The sequence below is a fragment of the Eleutherodactylus coqui genome, chromosome 5 (genome assembly GCF_035609145.1).
Source record: "Eleutherodactylus coqui strain aEleCoq1 chromosome 5, aEleCoq1.hap1, whole genome shotgun sequence".
In the NCBI taxonomy this organism is placed as follows: domain Eukaryota; kingdom Metazoa; phylum Chordata; class Amphibia; order Anura; family Eleutherodactylidae; genus Eleutherodactylus; species Eleutherodactylus coqui.
The window spans coordinates 220053258-220077471 of NC_089841.1; the positions used below are offsets into that span (position 1 = coordinate 220053258).

Below are 24214 nucleotides of genomic sequence, written 5' to 3' on the forward strand. Positions count from 1 at the left end.
TCTGTCCGTTTACTACATTTTTTTTATTATCTTATTTTAAAGCTGTATCAATCAATCCCTTACTGGATTTAATCTTTTCAAATAAGACAGTCCTATTCGCTATTCGTCGCACAATTTTTTTTGGTGTGTTTTTTTTTTTTTTGTTTTGTTTTTTTAAGCAAAAGGAGCATATCCAAAAGAGACCATTATGAGCGACCGGTCTATGGATAAATATATATCTCTGTATGTCCAAAGACTTCTTGTGTGCTTTGAGAAACATCAATGACAGTTAAATGCATTGGTAGCAGGGTAGCAACAAAAGAATGCGTGTTTGCAGCAATGCATGCTTTCTGAGGATGCATTCAGACGACCGTATATCGGCTGGGGTTTCACGCCCAGCCGATATACTTCGTCTCTCTCTGCAGGGGGAGGAGGCTGGAAGAGCTGGGAGCAGTGCTCTGAGCTCTCGCCCCCTCTCTGCCTCCTCTCCACCCCCCTCTCTGCCCCTCTGCACTTTTTGGAATGAGAGAAGGCAGAACGGGGCGGGGCTAATTTCCGGGAATTAGCTCCGCCCCGTCCGACTCTCCTCATTGAAAATAGTGCAGGGGGGTGGAGAGGAGGCAGAGAGGGGGCGGGAGCTCAGAGCACTGCTCCCGGCTCTTCCAGCCTCCTACCCCTGCAGAGAGAGACGCCGTATATCGGCTGGGCGTGAAAACCCAGCAAATATACGGTCGTCTGAATGCACCCTTAGGGTGCATTTAGACACAACAATTATCTCTCAAAATTCTCTCCAAAGCCGTCTTTTGAGCGATAATTGTTGCGGCTAAATGCGCGGCCATCGTGCACTGTTTGTGCACTGATCGTTCATCGCTCATTTCTAGCCAGTTAGAAATGAGCGATGAGCCTTATTAGCGCCGCATGCTGATATCTCAGCGGGCGGCGCTAATATCATTCTTTCAGCTGATATCCAGCAGTTCTCAGTGGGACACCAGCTGAAAGCGCCGAGAACAATGCAGCTGTTTGCATGTTCAAAACGCCTGCATAGTTCTTGAAGCTATTGCGGCGGTATCCCGCTTCGCCTGCATAGCTCTTAAGTAGCTAATTAGCTACTTAGAATTATGCAAAGATGATCACTCAAACTGTCGTTTCAGCAAATTTTTTTTTTTTTGAGCGATCATCGCTCCGTGTAAATGGGCCTTTACTAACATAACTTCAAACCTGTTTTCCTCTTAGCTCCTTTTCTGTGCAGATAAGAAGATAGATCGTTTCTTTGCGACATCTCTAAAACGCTTGGGTTTCGGTGACCATTTTAAAAATAATGTCCAACATAAATCTGAACGCCTGTAAATAGAAATTCCAGACTGATCAGAAATGTTTAAGACTCTGCACATCTATATATTTTTTCCAGCAGTTCTCCAGTGCTAAATTAACTTACCACTCGTCACCACATTTGTTCAGTCCTTGATTACTAATCCATACGAAGAAAGCAAATTAAATAGACTCTTCTTTCTTCATTGATTTTAATTTAAAATTTAATTCTTTTAATGCATCATACATCTTTTGGAGCTGAAGAGTTTGACAGTCTCTTGTAAATCTCCCTAAAAAACTATTTGAAAAGAAAATAAGTGAAATAGCCTTTAACCCTTTAAGGGCCGTAATGGATTAAATCAGAATTGAAACCGTTCAAAACTGGGGGACAAATATATTCTTCAAAGGGTTAATCGTTATTTCTTTTACAAGTACTCTGTCCTTTTCATATGTTCCCATTTTTTAAATAGGTCACTATTTTTATGTCCTCTATCAGATACTATTACGGTAGATTATTTGTGTGTAGGATTTCATTAAAGGGAACCTGTCATCAAATATCAGCCTAATAAATTAAGTTATGGTGCTTATAGTTTGGGTGGCAGGAAGTCCCTGGAGCTGTGTCTCAAACTATAGGGTCCCCTAATCCTGCAGTGTTCCTGTGCAAAGTCAACACATGCATACCAGCTTGGCTTTTTCAGATGGTTGTGGGCACACCTCCCATAATGATGAATGGGAGCTGCGCTTACATAGCTTTCTGTAAAAAGTCAAGCTACTGTGTGCTTGCTGATTTCACCGGGAGACCAGGTGAGAATGAGAGACTGCTCCTCGAACTTCCTGTCATCTAAACTGTAAGCACCATAACTTAGTTTATAGTGCTTATAATTGATGACCAATTTCCTTCAAGGGGTTAAGGCCCATTTACACTGAGCGATGATCTCTCTAACAACGGTTTGAGTGATAGCTTTGAGCGATCATTTTGCATAAACTATTAAGTAGCTACTCGGCTACTTAAGAGCAATTAGGTGTGCAATTAAAGCCTTAGCTGAAAGCGGTTAATAGCCAAGGGCTCTTATCTGCATTCAGTTCCTTTGTCCTCCAGCGGGAAACAATGCTATCAGCACTACCTGTGGAGAACTGCTGATAAGGCTGAATGAGGATTTTTAGGTTGGACTGAATTTAATGATCAGCTAACAGTGCACAATGGCCGCACGTTTAGACGCAACGATTATCGCCCAAACGATCGATTTTTAGGTTGTTTTTTTTTCGAGCGATCATCGCTCCGTGTAAATCGGCCTTTAAATAGTGGTATTTACCATATCTACAGTTATCTTTATTGCTAGGAAAAATAGTTGCTATTGACTGGCTACTCCCAGGCTATACTTAAGATGGCCAAACACTTCACATGAAAGTTAGCTGAACCTGATCATTTGGAAGGTGTCAACAAACAGTCTAAATGTTTAAGTATATCATGGCAGGGTGACAGTCTGGCAATGGATTGAGTAAGCAGAATCTGGAATGTTGGATTTTATTATGCTCAATTCTTATTTTATCAAGTTAATTTAGGCATTTGTTAGCTTGCTAATAGTTCGTAGACAAATCCACACTTGGAACAATGTAACACTATAATGTAGCCTATTTGTCAGAGTAGACATGCGTGAACATGGTGACTGGCTGTTTCACAACATATATAGAGATGTACTTGTTGACTATATTAGTATTTTGGTTAACACAGGTGTGTGGCAGCAGCGGCATCCGTGCCTACCTGCCCTTCAGCCATCTTTTCTATACTGTGGATGGACACAGCAGCTCGCCCATGCGCAGTTTCCCACACCGTCGCTAGGCAATGGCAGGGAATCTGCGACCTGTCCACAATGTTCATAGCGGACGGGCTGCGGGTTGTACAGCTTCCATTAACTTGAATGCAAGCAGTCTGCCCGGAATCCGCATGAAGATGGAGCATTCTGTTTATCAAATTTTTTATTTTTATTTTATTTTTTACCCCCTTCCCTCTGCAAGCAAAAATTGCAATTGGTTTCCGCTCGTGGGCAGAAAGCAGCGGCTCTACAAAGAAGGTAATGGGCGATACTTGCTGCGGATTCTAGGACAAATATCCGCCTGTGAGCGGGAGCCCTTACTGTAATATGGCATAAAAGAAATTCCTCTTTAAAACATACTAGCCGCTATAGAAAGTATTTTTGATATTTGGTAGGATATTCCGGTTTGTATAGGGGCTGCTTTGCTGTAGAAATGCTCTTCCCCAGACTGGTCAGTATAGAGATTGGTATCTGTGATGTGCGGAGTCCTATGGAACGTATAATAGAGGACAAGAAGTGCATTTCTACATGGCTTTAACCTGTATAGCATTAGTATGCAGCCCGGGCACCATTAGGGGCCTGGCGGGTTCCCTACAACGTGCGGCCCTACTTTAATTGTAGGCGCAGCTGCCTTTCCATTCCATGTGATACATTTTTATTGATGTGCATATTTATTGCCATTTAACGGTTTATAAAGCGGTTTTTCTCTTTTTACGTTCCCAATGCTTTTGTTTTTGCATTGAAAGTGTTTAGTTAATGTTTATGACTAGTCTCAAGCCTCTCATTATTGTTATGCCCATAAATTCAGGTGTATGAGAAGGTGGAATACATTTTCTGATTTTTAGAATAACTTGTCACAATCTGTGGCCCAACAATGCCTGATGATAGAAGTTCTTTGTGTTCAATTTTACATAAAATATGATCATTAATGTAAAAATATAGATATTATAGAGCTTTTATTTAAGAAAATCATTGTTGTTGAAATTATGTTTTTGAATAAAAGATTACCCCTTAAATTCAAGACTGTTATTAGCCTTTTAGTCGTTCGCGACCCTCGGCGACCTAAAGGCGAGCTACTTCTATGTTTTTCGGGTTTGCGCTGTTTCTTTCAATTGTGTGATATCCATGCCAGTATCCGCTCTGGCAGTATCAGCCATTGTGTTCTTGGGCGGCCGGGTCTTCTTTTTCCACTGATCTGTCCAAGCATTATAGATTTTTTTTTTTTTTTCCCCTAGCGACTCTGCTCGCATAAGGCCTCCTGCACATGGGCGGATTTGCATTGCGCTGGACATCCGCCTCCAGTCTCCGCAGAAAATACAACCAATAGCATGCTATGGCAAATTGCAATTTTATCTCCATAAGTGGAAATCGATTGCGATTTTTCTGGTCACAGAGAAGAAATTGCAGCATGCTGCGATTTCTGTGCGGGCTACACACAGACCACTTTCATTGACTCTAATCCCTTTCAAGCACTGCGGGATCCGCGTCATTGCCTAGTGCCGGCACATCTGCAGTGCAGAAAGAAGCCAACCGGAGAGGTGCACAGGGGGCACAGGGTTGAACTCCACGGCAGAAATCCCACATCCGGAGTCCGACCCGCCCCTTTTGCAGGAGGCCTTACATGGCCAAAGCATGTGAGTCTAAGCCCAGTCATCTCGCCCTCCAGTGATATCGGGACCTATACGATTTAGGACTTCTCTGTTTGTTACTCCTGCTGTCCAGGTCATACGCAGCAGCTTTCATCAGCACCACGGCTCGAACGCAGTAATCCTCCTATCGGCTTCCCTTGCAATTCAGCTTTCACATCCATTCATGGCTATGGGGAAAATGGTTATTTGCACTATCCTGCATTTAGTTGCTATGTCGATATCCCCGCTTTACCTGATTTTGTCCATGTGTAGCATCACGCTTCGCCCCCAGTGCTATCCTACGTTTTATCTCTGGCATAGATTCTCCATCCTGTTTAAATTTTGAAGCAAGGAAGATGAAGTCTCGCACGTATGCTACGGCCTCGTTGCCCATTTTGATTTTAAATTTGGCATTTTTTTGCAGTTGTCATAATTTGTCATCTTTAAATTCAGGTATAGGCCTATTGTTTCACTTTCAGTTTTAATCTCACATATCAGGTGCTTCAGACCTGCTTCTGCAAGCAAAAGTGTGTCATCTGCATAATGGAGATTGTTGATGTTTCTGCCACCTATTTTCACCCTAGCTTTCAATTCGTCTAGATCCATTTTCCGCATTATCACTTCTGTGTATAGGTTGAACAAGAAGGGTGAATGGATGCAGCACTGTTGGACACCTTTGCCGATTCCAAACAAATCTGTGGCCCCATTCTGTGTTCTCGCAGTGGCTTCTTGATTCATATAAAGTGATTTTATCAGCTTGACTAGATGTGCCGATACGCCCAGCTCTTATAGGGCATGCCACCGCTTGTCATGGTCAACACAGTCAAAGACCTTGATGTAGTCAATGAAGTACATGTAAATATTCTGTTGGTATTCCCGAGCTTTTTCCATGGTCCATCACAGATTTGCAATATGATCACAGGTGCTGCGTCCTCGCCGGAATTCTGCCTGCACATCAGGGAGTGCCGCTTTGACTACTGATCTTAGTCTTTGCTGTATAATTTTGAGAAGGATCTTGCTTGCATGCAGAATGAGGGCTATTGCTCAGTAGTTGGAGAAATTCTGGGAGTCGCCTTTCTTTGTTAGAGGGATGAAGACATAATATACATACCGTGTTTCCCTGAAAATAAGACCACCACCAATTTCTGTGAAAGGGGGAAGGGGCTTGAAATATAAGCCCTCCCCCGAAATCAAGACCTAGCTATTCTACATTAAAAAAAAAAGGCAAAAAATGCTCACCTAGCAGCTGCCATTTGGATCCCTCGCGATGGTCTGTGGCGCTGCTGCAGGCTGCCATGTCTTCCTTCACGCCGACAGACAAGTTCTTCCTTGTAGCGGGGCTTGAATACCCTGCTTCAAGTAAGCTAATGTTCTGATTGGTTAATCGAGCACCGCATCAGCCAATGAAAGTCAGCGCTAGATTAACTAATCATAGCCATTCAATGAATGGTTGTGATTGGTTAATCGAGAGCCGGCTCCCATTGGCTGACACGGCGCTCTATTAACCAATTGGAGCATTAGCTTGCTGGAGGCGCAGTATTTAAGCCCCGCTTCCAGGAAGAACTGCTCTGTTGGCGTGAAGGAGGACACAGAAGCCTGCAGCAGTGCCGCAGGCCATCACAAGGGACCTGAACGCTAGGTAAGTATTAAACACACCCTGAAAATAAGACGCTGTGCCTCTCTTTTGAGGCAAAAATTAATATCCAAATCCCAGACTTTATAATTGCCACACAATGGTTTGATCACTGTGTCACATTGCCTTTTTTTTTTTAAAAAAAAAGGCCACTCTCACCACCTTTGACCTCAATTAGCGCGGCGGTTCAACACTTCAATTGGTGTTTCTCAGAGCTGCGCTCGAATGTGGCGTATGTGACACTGCGATTTTCGAGCGCTCAGCTCTATTTTCAGCTTTTTTGCGTTTAACTCGCCTATTCGCCCATCACAATGATGTGTGTTAAAAAGCATTGTCAAAACGCTGTACAATGTGTTAAAAAATGATGCTCGAAATCGCAGTAAAATGATGGTATTTTGAGCGGTGTTTTCGGAATGCATGTATGAGTGGCCTTAGTCAGAGCCTGAATCTTCTATATCTGTCCACTTTGATAGCATTTCTAGCCTCTTATCTACTGCAGCGTATACATATTGGTAACCCAGTGGATTGGCACAGTGCTTAGTCTATTACTTTTAATTGCTTAAAGCAATATTCTTAATGCTTTCTCTTCTTCTTCAGATTGATATTGTGCCTTCCATTACCTCACCTGTAGAATATTTTTGAATTTTGTAACTTTTTTTATATTGAAAGTGCCCAGCTGGTTTGGTAAATGAAATCTAAAGTCGTTCATATTTCTGTAACTAGCTTCTTGTTTGATCTCTCTACACAGGTTTCTTTCCCAGCAGTTTTCAAGGATGTGATGCTTTTCTCAGACACAAAATGACACTTATATCTCCTTCAATACTAAAGAAGTATGGTATTCCTTTTGATAAGGTAAGTTGGCTAACTTGCAGCTGCTTTATAGATCATTGCTACAAGTAAAAACTAAGTGAGCTCTTTGGAATCACATGCCTTCACTCAACTGATCCCTTAAAATATAACTTTTATTAATTATAATACTTAAAATCAGGAGGCTTCAAGACTAACAACATAAATTAAGTGACAAAAGCACTATTATAACCCCCTATCTCCGTTCATTGGTGGGATCCCCCAGAATTCACATAAGAGATCGTGACCTTCAAAGTATAGGTCACATAAGAGGTGTGACAAAACCAAAGGGACCTCAGGTTCCAATCTCCTTTGGCTAAAATTGCAGTCACATGAAGTTTAGAGAGGAACTATGAAGGCCACAAGACCCAGTATTGTGTCCTCCAACAGCAAACGAAGTGGGTAATTCATAAAGCACTTGTGTTCAAATCCTCATAAATAATATAGCAGGGATACCAGGCAAGAGTAGGTCTTAGTTGGTTAATGTCCCCAACATTATAGTGGCAGGGAACAGAGACAGATGAAAATTTTTGTTAATGAAAGTCTTATACATTTACATTAGCGCTGTATCACAGCCCGCAAAACGCAGGGCAAATGTGGAGTAAGAATATGCTCATGTTAAAGCAACCCGTTTCTTAGTTTTCCCAGAGCTAATCAGTGGAGACTAGTTGCTGCAAAGTTTCACATACACTGCAAATAGAAAGTAGAGATGATTCTGCTTTTTCATTATCTTCTTTTATACAGACAACCAGCATCAGTATGGAATAGATTATAAAGAAGTACTGAGCAGTGTAGATGTGAATTCAGTTGCTGTTAGCTGCAGCAGCATGTCCATACCTTTTTGCTTTTCTCTTATTTACCTCCTCCATTCGCCCACCTCTCCTATAAATGGACTTGATGGGCAGCATATAATCTGTCTGTCCGTTTTTCAGAGTGGGTGAGCAGTTTTTGGGAGGAAGGGGGAGACGAGAAAAAAACGAATCTGGTAAATGGATAAAGAAACCTTTTTTCTCTGGTAAGATACAAAATAAAAAGTTTATTATACAGGGTAGGCCACGGAAAAGTAGCTCAGTACCTCACCCTTATAAAAGCTGTCTAGAAGAAAGTCTGTCTTTGTTGCCCATAGTAACTAATCATGGCACAGCTATCACTTTTCCCCAGCATTATAAGAAATTCATGCTGTGGTGGCTCTTTGTTGAGCAGTGTGGGCACACTTTTCAATAGCTCTTTGACTAGCAGTCAAATGCAGACTAACTCTGCAACAAATCTGGCTCCAATGAGGCATCTTAAAGTTGATATAGCTTCAGGACTGTCACCTGGTCTATTACATGCTTTTTAAGGGCCACTAAAGCCTTCTTCATCTGTCATTAGTGCTTCAACCTACAGATCTGGGTCTAGCATAATAACAATAATAATAACAATAATCATCTTTATTTGTATAGCGCCAACTTATTCCGCAGCGCTTTCAGGCATGGATAAATGCAAAACAATACAACAATTACAATGTGAGGTACATTCAGTTTGAAACAAATGGGTTGGGGGTGGTACAGGAGGTGCAGGGGGAGGAGAAAGGCATGGGGAACACAGGCAATAGGGGATTCATGTGGAAATCAGTTATTAGAAGGCAAACTGGGTGGGGCGCCATAGGGCGTTCAGTATGCTTCCCTGAAGAGGTGCGTTTTTAAGGCACGTCTGAAATTTTGTGCATGTGGAATTGTTCGGATTCCTTGAGGTAGAGCGTTCCAGAGGATTGGTGCTGCTCTGGTAAAGTCCTGTTGGCGAGCATGTGAGGTTCGTATTACAGGGGTGTTTAGTTTGAGTGTGTTAGCAGATCGGAGTGAGCGGGCTGGGTGGTGTACTGACAGGAGGGAGGCGATGTATGCTGGCGCGGCGCCATGCAGAGCTTTGTGGGTGAGGTAGAGAAGTTTAAATTTAGTTCTGCAGTTGATGGGCAGCCAATGCAGCGACTGGCATAGTGCAGAGGCGTCTGAATAACGGCTGGATAGAAAAATGAGCGGTCGCCTGCTAAAAGAACCACAACACCTGCCAGATCTTACCATCTACCGGGCCCTGATTTCCCCTGGCAGTGGAACCCCACCAGATTGCCCTCACCGCACTCCTGGACATCTCGACCTGAGACCCACACCACGGACTACCTGGAGGAGCTGAGACTACGCCAAGACTGTGCACCTGCATTTACTCTGAAGAGAAGATGTTGCCCTGGGAGCTTACCCCTCAACCATATCCAGTCTCGTGAAGGAGACACAATCGCCTCGTAGCTGGGTGATTTCCGTCCATACAGGCAGTGCATGTGCATACTTGCTGCTTACAAAATCGGGCATACGTGCCTGCACCCCACAGTTGCTGCTTTTCCTCTCCACCGGTCTTGTGAGTGTTTGCACCTAGGGTCTCTACCCTTTCGAAGGCTCTAGAATATTTGCTTCCCTACACCTTTAAAGTTTTCTTCTCTGGCATCCTTGGAACATGGGATAGTCTTTCTGTCCTTATTTAATACTAATATTTTGGAGGTATTGCTTCATTGTTTTCCCCTGATTTTCCTGGAGAGAACTAAAATACCAGTAACTTTACTACTGTCTTTATTTGAAGGTGACCTGCCCTCATTTTTTTGGTCTGCCCAGTAGTCTACAACTTGTATCATGCATTTTATTTAGCTGGGGAAACAAATCGAGGAGACTACTAGCACGTCTTGCTTCTCCATGCCCACTATATAACAACTGTTCATGGACTGCTACTCTTCACTGTATGTTAAATCTCCGTACGACTCCCAGTCTACCTTCTACATACTATTGAACCACCTAAGCTATTGTCTTCACATCAGGAATTTATCTCTAGTCCCTTTTACAGATGATGAGTATGCATACCATAACATCCCTTCCTAATTAAGACTCTTGGTCTAGATGGCCTTTTGGGGGAATACTATAAAATCTTGAAAAAAAAAACAAACAACTTACCCCAACACTTAAACTTTACAATGCCATATATATAGATGGCTTACAAATCCCAGAATTCCACAAAGCACGTGTGATTTTACTTGCGAATTGAGATCCAGCTCTAGTACAATTTCTCTGTTAAACCAGGATTAATTGAATGCGCCATTTTTGGCATAACACCCATCCATATACAAGTAACACTGATGAATGAGAAACTACTTTATTTTGTCTCAGTGGCTGCCCACAAATTGATTCTACAAGAATGGATTTCCACAAGTCCACCCTCTCTGCATCTATTTGTCTACATTTTTTTTTTTTTTGTCTTTTGGATAGACTGGATAGCTGCAGCTCTCCAAAAAGAGTAAGAAGTCGGACCATTTTATTTAACACTGTGGAAACTGTTCATTAATATCCCATCGCTTCACATATTTTCTAAATTCTTCTTTCTAACAGAATGCCTGGTTTCTGAAAAGTCAGCTAAGACTAGATTTAATCCTACTAATAAAAAAGATCTACAGAGCCTCGTGTGGTGCAGAGTGTTAAGGCAACAGAATGCAATCCTAAGCTCTCGCTCACGACCTCAAGGTTGGCGGGTTCACTTCCCTCATGGTTCAGGTAGCCGGCTCAAGGTGGACTCAGCCTTCCAAGGTCGGTAAAAGGACTACTTTAACTTGCTGGGGTGGTAAAGTTAACTGGGAAAGGCAATGGCAAACCACCCTGCAAAAACAGTCTGCCAAGAAATGGCTCATAAGGAGCCCCCACATTTTTAACCTGGAATGTCAATTATACCATTCTCCTGGACTATCTCCAAATCCTCTACTATCTATGCCACATTTGTCTTGCCTTCCTGTCCTCTCACTACCCCTTCCTTCTGGATGGAGTTAGTTTTTATATTGTTGAAAATTTTGAATAGAAACACTAGGGAAAAAAAAAAGAAATGAAAGCTGCGCTGTGATTGATTGCTATAGGAACATAGACACAGATACAGATTTTCTTTAAGATCTCTTTTTTAAGAGTGTGGTGGCAGGCTACTTTTGTATATGCCTCTTTACTTTTTGAATGATGTTATTTTATCACTTAAATAAAAGCATATGTATAATACGAAGCTGACTTTCCACAAATCCATGCTCACAAAAATTACTTAGTGGAATTGGCAGCAGGGACCGCTTGGCACAGGAGCCACTAATCGTGGCCCCTTGTGCTTGCTAGCGCCCACATCACGCTCTACATTCCTGTGTGGCACTTTGGTGTGGGTGCTGAATGGAGCAGGAACCGCTGGGCACAGAAATGCAGGTTAGCGTTGCTGAAGCCGCTCCACACTACACTGCAAGTGAATTTGGATGAGACTGCTTGGGTACCACCCATATCACCCTGTACAGCTTTTCAGTGTGGGCACTGACTGAGCCGCTCAGTCTCAGTCTGACTGAGATCTTCTCAGTCTCGCAGCACTGCTGCCAGAGAAAAATTACCCATGTGCAAAGACCCATTGCAAAGGGTAGGTTTTATGTTTTTGCCATCTTCTGCGTGCAATAACTTTTTTTTATTTTTCCGTTGACGTACTTGTGTGAGGGCTAATTTTTTATGGGATGTCCTGTAGTTTATGATGGTAACATTTAAATACGAACGACTTTTTGATCGCTTTTTATTGCATTTTTTTCTGCGAGGACAGAGTGACTGAAGTGCATTTCTGGCATTCTTTTTTTAAATTTCAGACTACGTTTATCATGCCGGGTAAATAATATGCTACTTTGATGGATCTAACTTTTATGGACGCAGCAATACCAAATATGTATTTTTCTTTTATGATTTAGATTTTTTTTTTTTAGAGTTATGGCAAAAGGGGGGGGGGGATTTAAACTTTTATTACTTAACTTTTTTTTTTTAAACAATTAAAAAAAAAAAAATGAAAAGAAGATCAATAAAGTTTTATTAAAGTCCCCCTTGGGGACCACAACTAGCAATACTTTGATCTTTTCTGCAGTATAACGTAATGCTATAGCATTATGTCATACTGCGAGTTAACAGGCAGTCTATCAAGCCACCCCATGGGGACGGCTTCATAGCAGTCTGCTAAAGCAGCTCAGGAGTCTTTCAGAAGGACCCCGGCTGCCGTGACACCTGTACGGTTCCCTGCGATCTAACGTGGGTGGTGGTGGTGGGGGGTGTACAGAGGATTTAAATGCCGCTGTCAGAATTGACAGTGGCATTTAAAGGGTTAATAGCAGCGATCGGCTGCGGGAGTTAGCGGACACCCGCTCTGTATGAAGCGATTTTGCTCCGCGACCTCTCTTCATACATACCCTGATTCTCCAGGACGTAAATGTACGTAAGGGGTTACAGAGACGAAAAGGGTAATGCAACAAAGCCAACCAACAAAGGGTCCAAACTCTGCTATTTTGAACTGTCCATTTAACGGGAATAGAACCTTTTTTAGTCTAGTTCACCTGTAGGCCAGAGAAGGAAGCTTCATGAGACCTAAAGCCCAACTGATCTAGGATAATCAAGGAGAGGATTACGCTATTTTAGTCTGGAAGCTATAATTTTTGCAAAACTGTTAATGTCTCAATTAAGGGAGGAAATGATGCTGTGGTTTGAATCTGCGGATTTGAGGAGCCTTTTGTGGTTTCAACAATTAATGATTTATGCTTCGATGGAGGATGAGAACCCAACTTCTGCGCATTAAAGGTTCTAAGTTATTATGGGGATAACTTTTTAGTGTACAGGTTGTACCAGTCATTGGGGAGATCATCTCGAACTGAATGCCCATAGCTGTGCCTGGTATGCCAGTGGCCATGGCTTTTCATACAGCTGATTGGTAGGTGTCCTGAATGATGGAACCTCACTGATGACCTATCCTGGGGATGGGTCATCAGTATCGAAGTCTCGGAAAAACCCATAACCTTTATTTAGTCTCACTAGGGGTCATCATGATGCGATTGATTTGCTTTTAGAACGCTTGGATAACCTCTTGCCTTTCATTTCATACTTAACCTATTAGACTGTACTGAAGGCACAGCCTAATACACTCAGCTACGGCACCTCTGGAGGCGGCTGATCAAATTTAATCAAAGTCAAAATTATTCAACCTCCATTGCAAATTAGGTGTATTTGCAAAAAAAGCCTCTAGCTGTTTGTGAAGAAAAACAAACAAACAAAACCAATTTGAATAGCTCATCCTAATTACTATAACAAGTTGTCTTTTACAAAATTCTACATACAATGCCACTTTTAATGACTACTGCAATCTCAAAATTAGCAAACCCCTGAATAGAATCCTTCATAAGAGCGCACACATGCAAAGCTGGTAGATGTATCACATATGATGATCTTAATCAAGGACTTCATTAGTTGCATCAGGTGTGCTTGAGATAAAACATATCAACTACCTGGGCTGGTTAGGGCATTGTGGATTGTCACACTTGATTGCATTTTAAATACATGGTTAAAGAAGAGATGGCAGGATTGCATAAAAAAGGATACAAGATAACAAAGGCACTTAATTGTTCCTAGCGATATAGTTGGAAGCATAGTTATCAAGTTCAAAAATAAAGGAATGCTGGCTACACTTCCTGGACGTTGCAGAAGAGGAGGCCATGACTGGCTGCCACCAGATTCCTGAGGATGCAGGTGGTCAAAAAACCTCAAGTGACTGCAAAAGAGCTGCAGCAAGATTTGGTAGCATCAGGCACTGAAGTTTCTGTTTGTACTGTAAAAACTCATTCACATTACTGGGCTTTGAGCGCATATTACGGCCGCTTGACAAGCGATGAATGGCGTTAATGAAAGTAAATAGACTTTCATTGATCCATTCAAATTAGCGTGTAAACACTGTGCGTTGATATGCACAAAGAAATAGACTGCAGCGTGCTATTTTTCTGCGTACCATGCAGCATGAGCCATCCACTTTTGTATGGGCGATGAGTCTTATGTAACCTCACTATGAAACAGAGTGAGAAATAAAAAAGGCACACTTCGCATGATTGTGTTCGTGAGATACCTGGTCTCTGCTGGCTAACACAGCCTGGTAAAACGTTGCAGGACTCCCACAGCGTTTTATGGTTGCGGTCATGAGAATCGAATCCATCTCAGGGCTCAAACACTGGAGATCTTGATGCCCGAACTTCAAGGCATACAACTTTACTGCGCCAAAAGCACAAGACCAGGCTGCTCCAGTACGTTCAAAACGGTGGATCTTTTGTAGTGCGAAACAAGTGTCTAGATATCCAGATACCCACACCTCTTTTTCTCCCATGTGGAGGCCAGGTAGTGTGTTGGGTAGCTGTGGGGTGAAGGCGGAGGGAAAAATGCGTCTACTGGATCAAAACAACATCCGCACCTATCCTGTGCTAGTATTCAAAGGCTTTGCGTCTTTTTTGATAGGCGATTTAAACCCCTGGACATTGTGTGAGACACAAGAAATAGGTTTAGTTGTCATATTTATATTATAAAAATGCCTTTTATGGTACATGAAAGAGAACTAGGGGACAAAACGACCTAGCAGGAATCCGTACAGGGTAACATGCCATAAGGGAAAATGCTTAGAGCCATGAAAGGAAGGATGGGGGTAGTGTGAACAAAAAGCAATAAGACTGACGGGAGACAGGGGGAGAATAGGAACACGATAATACTAACAAGTCGACTTTAAAAATGGGGGGGGGGGGGGGGATTTATACACCGAAGTAGTGTCACAAATATGACGAGGGATAGAGGGCCGGTGGATATAACTATCCCCCGCCCGTCTATCATGGTGGGGAGTAGAAGCTCCTGTATCACAAATCGCATTCAAGGTGCAAAATATCAGCGTGCAAATAAGAGGCGTGTATGGTCAACAAATATTAACAAAGGTATTTCGCACAACAGTCCAGTATAAAAGAGGTCAGCTCTACATTTGTATAGCAAAGTAAGGGAGGATCCCTTTTAAGATATCGTAACCGCTAATGTTCAGGTTGTGGGTCCTGCTTTCCACTTAGGCCCCCTGTCCACGGCCAAGGTGGAATATTGCTGGCGATATTCCGCTGCGGGGATCCCTGTTAGCTCTCCGAGGTGAGCCTATCTGATAGGCTCACTGTGGCAAATCGAGGCATGCCGCGATTTGAGTCCAGTGAGCAGAGAATCGCTATGATTCTCCGCTTGTGGACAGTGCTATGGGAAGCGCTATGCAACGCTATGGAATGCGTGCACTACGTTACTCGTGGAAGGATTATCGCAGCGAGTAACTCAATGCAACATCGTCCGAGGACAGGAGCCCTTAGTTGTAGACTTCTGAAGTGGCGTGAGTGGTCTTGAATCATCCGTCGAGCTGGCTGGCGGGGAAGGCTCATTTAGAAGGAGGCCAAGTTGGAGAAAAAGATTCACCTTCGCCAATGGATTGGAATCCATATTGCTTGTTGTGTGTAAAAGGCGAAACGGAAAGGACCAGCGATGGCGGATATCTCTGTTGGCTACGCAAAGTGGAAGGGGCTTCAGTGCTCTGCGCCTCTGTATCTTACCTGTAGACAGTTTAACCCAGTTCCACTTAAAAAATGCAGTCTGACAATCCCATGCAGTTTGACCACGAATCGCTGTGGTTTTCAGCTGAGCAGCTTCTACGGGTGAAATGCGTTGTGATCATGTGCCTCACCTGTAGAAGTTGCATGACTGAACATTGAACGGAGTTGCAGACTGCATTTTTGAGTGCACTTAAAATGCACATAAAACACTGTAGAAACTCTGTAAAAGCACCAAGTGGAAACCCAGCTCATACTATACCACGCTTATTATTTCATGGGTTTTTGTTTTAAAGGGATTTGGTTCAACACTTCTACTTGGCTCAATGATTTTTACAAGCACTGGAATTCGATTTTCTTTGTAACAATCCTTCCTTCTCTATTTTTTTTCTTCCCCTTCCACAAATATTATGAGATGAAGCATCTATTCACGCTGCCTATTCTAAACAGAACAATCCAGCCCATCGAGTCCTAATTTTATTAATTTGGATAATGTTTGGTGTGATGTACCTGCAGAATGCCCAAGAAGGTTATTGGCATTGCCCGGGCCACGGTCTTTCTCTAAAGTAATAGGTTTGCATTACAGGCCGGCACCTCCGATAAGGCAGGTTTATTTTCTCCTCAAGATTAATGTCGTGTCTAAGGCCAGTAAATTCTGAAAATCGTGGCTTTTATAATGGGTAAACTTTCTGGTTCACGGGTAACATCGATCAGACCATTGTTAGCCATCTGATTATAGAGTTAAAGTCTTCGTAGTTTTATGTCTTGCTGCATGCATGCCATTGCTTCTTCTGGAGTCCTTGTATCCCATTAATATTCTATCTTGTTAACAAAGGGGTTTCCTGCGAGCCGGCCTGGGCAGCAATATGGAGAGTTTACTTATCAAAAACATCTTATTTTTGTCTGGATCTGTCTTACTCTCTTGCAGCGTTCGCATCGTGCTGGTTCTTGTTTCCAAGCAGGTCATATTTCCTGCATTCTCTCTTTTCCTGCTTTGATGTCTCTGTTAGACGTTATTCTTTTTTTCTTTTTTTTTTTCCTTTTCACAACTCATCTAGCTTTTTGATTCTCCCCTGCAGGTTACACAAGAAGCTGGTGAATTTATGATCACTTTCCCATACGGGTATCATGCCGGTTTCAATCATGGCTTCAACTGTGCCGAATCAACAAATTTTGCTACAGTCAGATGGATTGATTACGGAAAAATAGCCAAACTGGTGAGTGGATGATTTGCCTCAGACAAACGTTTGTTGTCCTGCTGTGCCGCATGAAACCTCCATTGTAAAATTACAAGTTTACAACCTCAGCATATCAGGCCGTTAGTGTTTTCTACAGCTTTTACTGATTGCAGGTTGGTAGACTAATAATATATTATTTAGGAAACTAATCTTGCTCCTTGTCATAACCGTGAAGATTGACAGACCTGGAAGGGGATCTTAGGACATTGAGTTTTGTATTTTAAGTTAATGTTTCTCTTTACATTAGAAATGATTCATGCTTCATCCGATAAAACCATACAGCCGCACGAGACTTATTTTCCTTAGCGGAAAATCTACAATGAATTTGTTGCAAAATCTGGGGAATTTGCCGTGGATCTCGCTGTGGATTTGCTGGACAATTTACGCTATGCAAAGAGTGGAATCAGTTGCAATAATGCAGAATATAAATGACGGGATGCACATATGACGTCCGCGCCGCGGGTCAATTTATGCTGCAGATTCTTGAGCTGCATATGGATGAGATATGTATATTTTAGTCACTTTGCTGCTGCTGCGGACTTCTATACAAGCTGTTCTGGTATGGAAGATCTGCACCATTGATTCCCTAAATGACCGTACCCTAAAGCCATGGTCACATGACAGATTTCAATGTGGGTTTAACACTGAATCTGCACTGATACTGCATCAAAAAGGATACAGTTCATCTGAATGGGGCAGACTTTTTTCTTTTTTTCCTTTGCAAATTTGAAATTTGTGTGGAAAAAATTAAAAGAATGACCTGTCACTTCTTGGAGTGGAAGCCATGTTGGGAAATTCGAACGTAGATTAGATCCATTGTGGATTGGTGCCAACATCCTGTTCAGATCCGTAGAAGAAATCTGCAGAGGACTATGGCATGGATCTGTGGTGGATATCTCAAACACAATTTCCAATATCTGAACATGGCCTAATTAGCCTAATACTTTTTTCTTTTAATTACATTTCACGTTGCTCTCTTGGCCTGTTATTGCTGCTACAACATTCTAGTTTATTCTACTAGGCTGATAGAATCTTCAGGCTTCACCTGCGTTTTATTTTCTCTCTCCCCAAATATACAATGCAGTGGTCTCTTATCAAACCTATTAATATTGTATGTTGACGATTATTACCGTGTTTCCCCGAAAGTAAGACAGTGTCTTACTTTCTTTTTATCCCCAAAAGCCAGACTATGTCTTACTTTCGGGGTATGTCTTATAATAAAAAAAAAAATCATTACTCACCTCCCCCGGCGTTCTGTCGCGCTCCGGCAGGATGTCGCTCGCTCCTCGTCCCCGGCGCAGCATTGCTTTGTGAATGCGGGGGTTGAAATCCCCGCCTCCAGAAAGCTAATACACACGCCGTCAGCCAGTTACAGCCATTCAATGACAGCATTGAATGGCTGTGATTGGCTGAAGGCGCACGTGGCTTCAGCCAATCACACTATTCAATGACATCATTGAATGGGTGTGATTGGCTGAAGCCACGTGCGCCTTCAGCCAATCACAGCCATTCAATGATGTCATTGAATAGTGTGATTGGCTGAAGCCACGTGCGCCTTCAGCCAATCACAGCCATTCTGTAACTGGCTGACGGCGTGTGTATTAGCTTTCTGGAGGCGGGGATTTCAAGCCGCCGCATTCAGAAAGCAATGCTGCGACGGGGACGAGGAGCGAGCGACATCCTGCCGGAGCGCGACAGAACGCCGGGGGAGGTGAGTAATGATTTTTTTTTCTTCTACAGTATGTCTTACTTTCGGGGTACGGCTTACATTGGCCGACCCCCCTGACACCCCCGATACGTCTTACAATCGGGGGTGTCTTACTATCGGGGGAACACGGTATATGATAAAAGTATTTGGGTAGCTTTACCAATATTGTCCAAAGGCCCATTTAGACACAACGATGATTCGCTCAAAGGTAATCTTTTGAGCGATAATCGTTGTGTACAGTTATGCGCTCCAAGAACTGCTGTTCTCTGAGTGCTCAGCTGGTATCCAGCTGAGCGCTCCGAGCAGGGTATGCAGAGCACAGCTGGAGCTCTGTCTTCTGCATACTCCCACTGTGTTCACTGAGCGCTCAGCTGGTGTACAGCTGAGCACTCCGAGTGGATTATACAGAACACCGCTGGAGCGCTGTCTTCATACTTCTGCTGTGTTCTCCAAGCACGACACCAGCTTAAATAATAGTATCAGCGGTATCCTGCTGAGAACTCGGTGTGCAGCACTGATAAGGCTCATCGTTTTCTTTCAGCTAGCTGAAAGTTAACGATAAGCGAATCATGCACGAACAGTGCACGATGGCCGAGCGTTTAGCCACAATGATTATAGCTCAAAAGATGGCTTTTGAGCGATAATCTGTGCATCTAAATGGGGTATTATAGTTTAATTCGTGACAGGGCCATGCTAATTGGCTGGCTAGGTCTTGACGTCAATCATATGTGCCGCAGGTCTGGACTGTCTGTGACATTGTATCTTGAATGTGGTTTCACATTACTGTGACCCAGGAAAAAACCTCTGAATATTTAAAATATTGTAACTTGAGGGGTCACTTGTAGCGGTTTTTGAGTGAACATATTAAATCTTCATGTTTTTGCATTCCTAAGGAAGATTGCTACAACTAGAGACTCAAATGTGGGAAATGTATTTAAAGTCTGTCAGATGTGTCACCGTACTTTTAAGTGTACCTCTTGTTTCCTACTGAAATCAAGACCAGGGCGTGTAGCTCTCCTGCCTCAGATTGGGCAGTAATGTGATTTGGGGCACATAACTGTTATTTCCTGAATGCCCCCCAGAGCTGCTATAACCTATCCATTCGTTATCAGAATGTGGCATCCCTCCTACCTGAGAGAGCTGCAAGTACTAGACATGCTGCCACTTCCTTTCAGTTTTGCCTTGACCAGTGGGCATACTACTTTGAGACCCTGCTTCTACTTTCATAATGGAGCGAACATGCAGACAAACATGGAGAAGAGAGATTTCCCAGAAAGGGTGAAAATGCAAACCATTTTTATGCCAGCTATAACTGAACGACGAATGAAAAGTGAACGATTTTCGTTCATCCAGTTGTTTTTGATCCTTTATGCTTTATTAAGGATAACCTTCTGTTTGGGTTATTAAAAATAAAAAAAAGCCCTTATCCAAGAGCCCATTGTGGTCTGGGTCCCTTTTTTTAAACATGATCTTTCCTATTGTGAGGCTCTGCTTGCCCTTCTCTTCTGACTTTGGAAGTGACTTCAGTGGATTAATTGTAGACATAAACATAATGCCACTCAATAATGTATTCAAAGTTCTAGTGCGAAAAGTGATGGCGAAATCTCCAGACTTCAGTTTAAGCTGTCAATATGACCTTAAGGTGAAATCATTGACTGCTAATGCTGTATTCAGCTGGCTGAGGTGAAGGCTGTAATCAAGCTTGTTTTCCTCCTTTGTAATCTGCGCCTTCATGTGTTAAGCATGGAGTTATTTCCTGTGTGTTCCGAGGTATCAGACGTTGCATCGCATGTGAAGCCTTCGTATTTCCTGCGTCGTTGCTTTTGAAAGTGTTTTCTGACATGTAGACTTTATCCGGTTTCTGAAGTTATTTTGTCTTTCAGATTACTATATAAACTACATATTAGTAGAAAATTAAAAGTCTGATTCATTTGTACATTCACACTTCAGTATCTGTTACTTGTCTGATTCGGTCTTTATTTCCCTTTTTATAAATGGTTGACAATGAGTTTTTCATAATCCTTGCGCAATTTTGTGTGTGTATGTCTTTACAATATTTGATTTAGAAATAGGAATATTCTCGTTTCAATCGTCTGTTCTCGGTTATACATTTGGAACTTGGGTAAGAACACTTTAAACTAGTTCTGGGCAGGGTATATACCTCTCCCCAAAACAGTAGAATGCTTGCTTATCCATTATTGTATAGGTCCCCCTTGCACTGCCAAAACAGCTCTGACCTATGTGGGTATGAACTACGCAAGACCTCTGAGGATGCCCTTTGGTACTTGGCAAGAAGGCATTAGCAATAGTTTTTTAAGTCACAAGGAAGGCCCCCAATGGATAGATCCTGTTTGTCCATCACCCCACAGATGCTTGATTGGTTTAGATCGGGGGACTTGAGAGGCCAAGTCAACACCTTAAACAAAACCTTTTGTTTTGTTCCTTGAAGCATTCCTGAACAATTTACGGCGTGTGTCAGGACAGATCATCCTGCTGGAAGAGACCACTACTTAGGGTATGCTTTCGTTATGAAGGTGTTAGCTATAATGTTTAGGTAGGTTGTACATCCATATGACCCAAAGCTTTTTTCCATGGTACATTCTAGTGCTATCTCTTTCCCAAGCAAGTGATTCATATGCAACACATGATGTAAAAGAAAACGTGATTCATCAGGTCCAGTACTGATGCTCACATGCCCACTGCAGGCGCATTCACCGGTGGACGGGTCAACATGGGGCTACAAATCCCCACACAAAGCAAGCTGCGATGAACTGCTCTGACACCTATCCTAGTTAGCATTCACTTTTTCAGCAATTTGTGGTACAGTAGCCCTTCCGTGGCATCAGACCATTGCTAACCTTCACTCCTCCCTCACATTAATGAACCTTGGGTGCCCATGATGTGGTCATTGGTTCATCAGTTGGCCTTTTTTGAACAACTTTTGAAATTCTGCTTACTGGGGACACCTCACAAGACTTGGTGTTTTGGAAATGCTCTAAGCCAGTCATCTAGCCATCACCATTTGCCCCTTTTTAAAGGCTGCTTAGATCAGTACACTTGCCAGTTTTTCTTGCTTCCAACACATCAACTTCAAAAACTGTTATCTTCCTGCCTAATGTTTCCCCCTTAACATGTGCTATTGTTGTAAGATAATAAATGTTGTTCACTTCACCTCTCAGGGGTTTTAATCTTATGGCTGATCAGTAAATGCTTAGAATGGATTTTTACAGCTAATTTGCTTTGAATGGAAAAACTACATTTCTAGAGTCAATAAGGCCCATTTAGACACAACGATTATTGCTCAAAAGCCATCTTTTGAGCGATAATCATTGTGTGTAACTGCCCTGGCATTGTGCAGTTTTCGTTATGCCGTCGCTCATCGTTGTCTTTCAGCATGCTGAAGGACAATGATCAGCCTTATCAGGGATTTACAGCAGATACTATTGTTTCAGCTGTATCCCGCTCCCTGATGACAAGCGGGTATGGAGAATGCAGCTGTCTGGCTGCTTTCTCCATACCCTACACGGAGCGTTTAGCTGTATAACAGCGGGCGCGCCGTGCAGAAAATGGCTGAATGCACAAGACAAGCGATCATCTTGCACTGTAAATGTCACAATGATCGTCGCTCAAAAGATGCTCAAAAGACATATTTTGAGCGATAATCGTTGTGTGTAAATGGGCCTTTTTTATTTTTTTTAGGCCCAAATCACACGAGTGTATTTGTTCTGTGGGTACTGAGCATTCACCTCTGGATCCTGCAGCAAATACTGCCCATAAACATGCTAAGCAAAACGCTTTTCCACTCTCACGAGCGAAAATTAAGCATGCTGCGATTTTTCTTTTCTTTTCCCCTCCGTTTGCGGAAACTACAATTGGTTTCTGCAAGTGTGCAGAAAGCATCGATTTCCCATCGCATGCTGTAGGCGCTATTTGCTGCGGATCCATGGTGCGGACGCCTGCTGGGAGCTAGTATAGCTGCCTCGCTCACAAAGCGGCCAGCAGTGGGGACATGAAGGCTGCAGGAGATTTGACATAACATAATGGCTGTTATTTACACTGATCGATGAGCTCATCTTCCATCGTTTATGCAGCATTAACGATGGACGATGAGCTGATTGCTCGTCGTTTAGTTTAAATAGCAGCCATTCAGTTCTGAACGACTGCTATGTTATGTCAATGGAGAGGGGCTGGGGATCGAGAGGAGAAAATCTCCTGCAGCCTCCCCACTGTGAGCCAGCGATACTAGCTCCTGTGCAGCAGCACCGCAGCAAGTATGTGCGGGGACGAGTGTCGGACATCGTTTGCTTGACCTTCGACCCGTCTAAATGGGCCTTTACTGTTAGATTTCTGTTACTTTCCTGGAGTAAATAGCTCTGCGAAGATCGCTCACTGTATGGAGGTAGGGGAGCTGGAACGATCCCCGGCCCACCTGCCTCCATTCACAGTAGACAGGCCATTATTTGATTTTTATGCCTGCAGAAACCGAATGAATCTTTCAGATTCCTACAATCCATCGAGAATCTGGGTGATGATCAGGCCATGTAAAAGGGCCGTTAGACCCTGCCCAGCAATACAGGCACAGTCAAAGCTAGTCTTTACTAATATCAGTCTAGCAGATGCTTGCTGAAAAAAGGTCAAGTATTAGCAAAATGACTATGGGAAAATTGGCAAGGTTTGGAAGGTTTATAGAGTTGCACATTCGCAGTTCCTATAAACTGAATCTTTAGCCCCAACTATTGGGGATGTCTCTAAGCTACACATTAGATGGCAGCTTAGGTGTAGTCATGTGCATGGCTGCCTGTTATCACTGTAGTAGAGCCCAACTTATTGTAACATACAAAGGTGGAAAATACTGTAGACTTTAGAAACCTGTTAGACCATTCATGATGAAGAATGAATTGGAGTTCATTTACCTTACCTATTAGAGAAGTGGCTCTCCTCCCAACGTGTCCACTCTGGAATCCTCATATGGGTTTTAGTCCCTGGGCCGTGCCTGGCAAAGTGGGTTCGACAACAAGCCTGAAGCGGAAGTGGCAAGGCCTTTGTGGCACAATAAATAGTGGTTACGCTATGATTCTGCAATTATTTATTTTAATAATCAAACGAGATCTTCAGTTCTTAACTCTCGTTATCGAGGACTGTGTCTTATTAAGTTTGCAACAATCATATGAGAAATTGTAGGTACTTTAACATAAACGGTCCCCCAAAGAAATCGGGTGGAATAGAGTCTGTGTGATATCCACTTACTGCATTGGATAGTCCAATTTCATCCAGCTGCTCCTGTCTCGCAAGTGCATACAAGATCTGCAGATTACTACTCACACGGGTGACTGAAGAGTCCTTACAAGTCTCCGGCATTGAGGATATTATACATGTCTTTGCAATGTCGATGGTTTAGAGATCCTCTTGAATTTGCAAATCATCTTTGTCCTACTGCCTGTAAGAGGAAGCTAAAAAGCTATAGGTCATGCCGGAGGGCCTTTTACAGCACCCAGCTGGCAGCCCCATCCTCCCTGCACCTACTCTATAGTGCCTGCATGCCCCAGACGTCCTAGTAAGCTCTGCGATGATGTGCCGCTCATTGTGGTTCACCACGGCTGCGAACAGTCCAAACTCTATGCAG

At 42.9% G+C, this 24214-nt stretch overlaps 1 protein-coding gene across 1 annotated transcript in view; it reads left to right on the top strand.

Moving 5' to 3' along the window:
- Window positions 1–24214, top strand: part of KDM4C (lysine demethylase 4C) — a 236788-nt gene that overhangs the window by 16723 nt on the left and 195851 nt on the right. The window contains exons 3-4 of the mRNA XM_066604256.1: window positions 7111–7214; window positions 16725–16862. Of these exons, the coding sequence (XP_066460353.1) occupies window positions 7111–7214; window positions 16725–16862 (242 nt within the window). The remainder of the gene's footprint in view (window positions 1–7110; window positions 7215–16724; window positions 16863–24214) is intronic.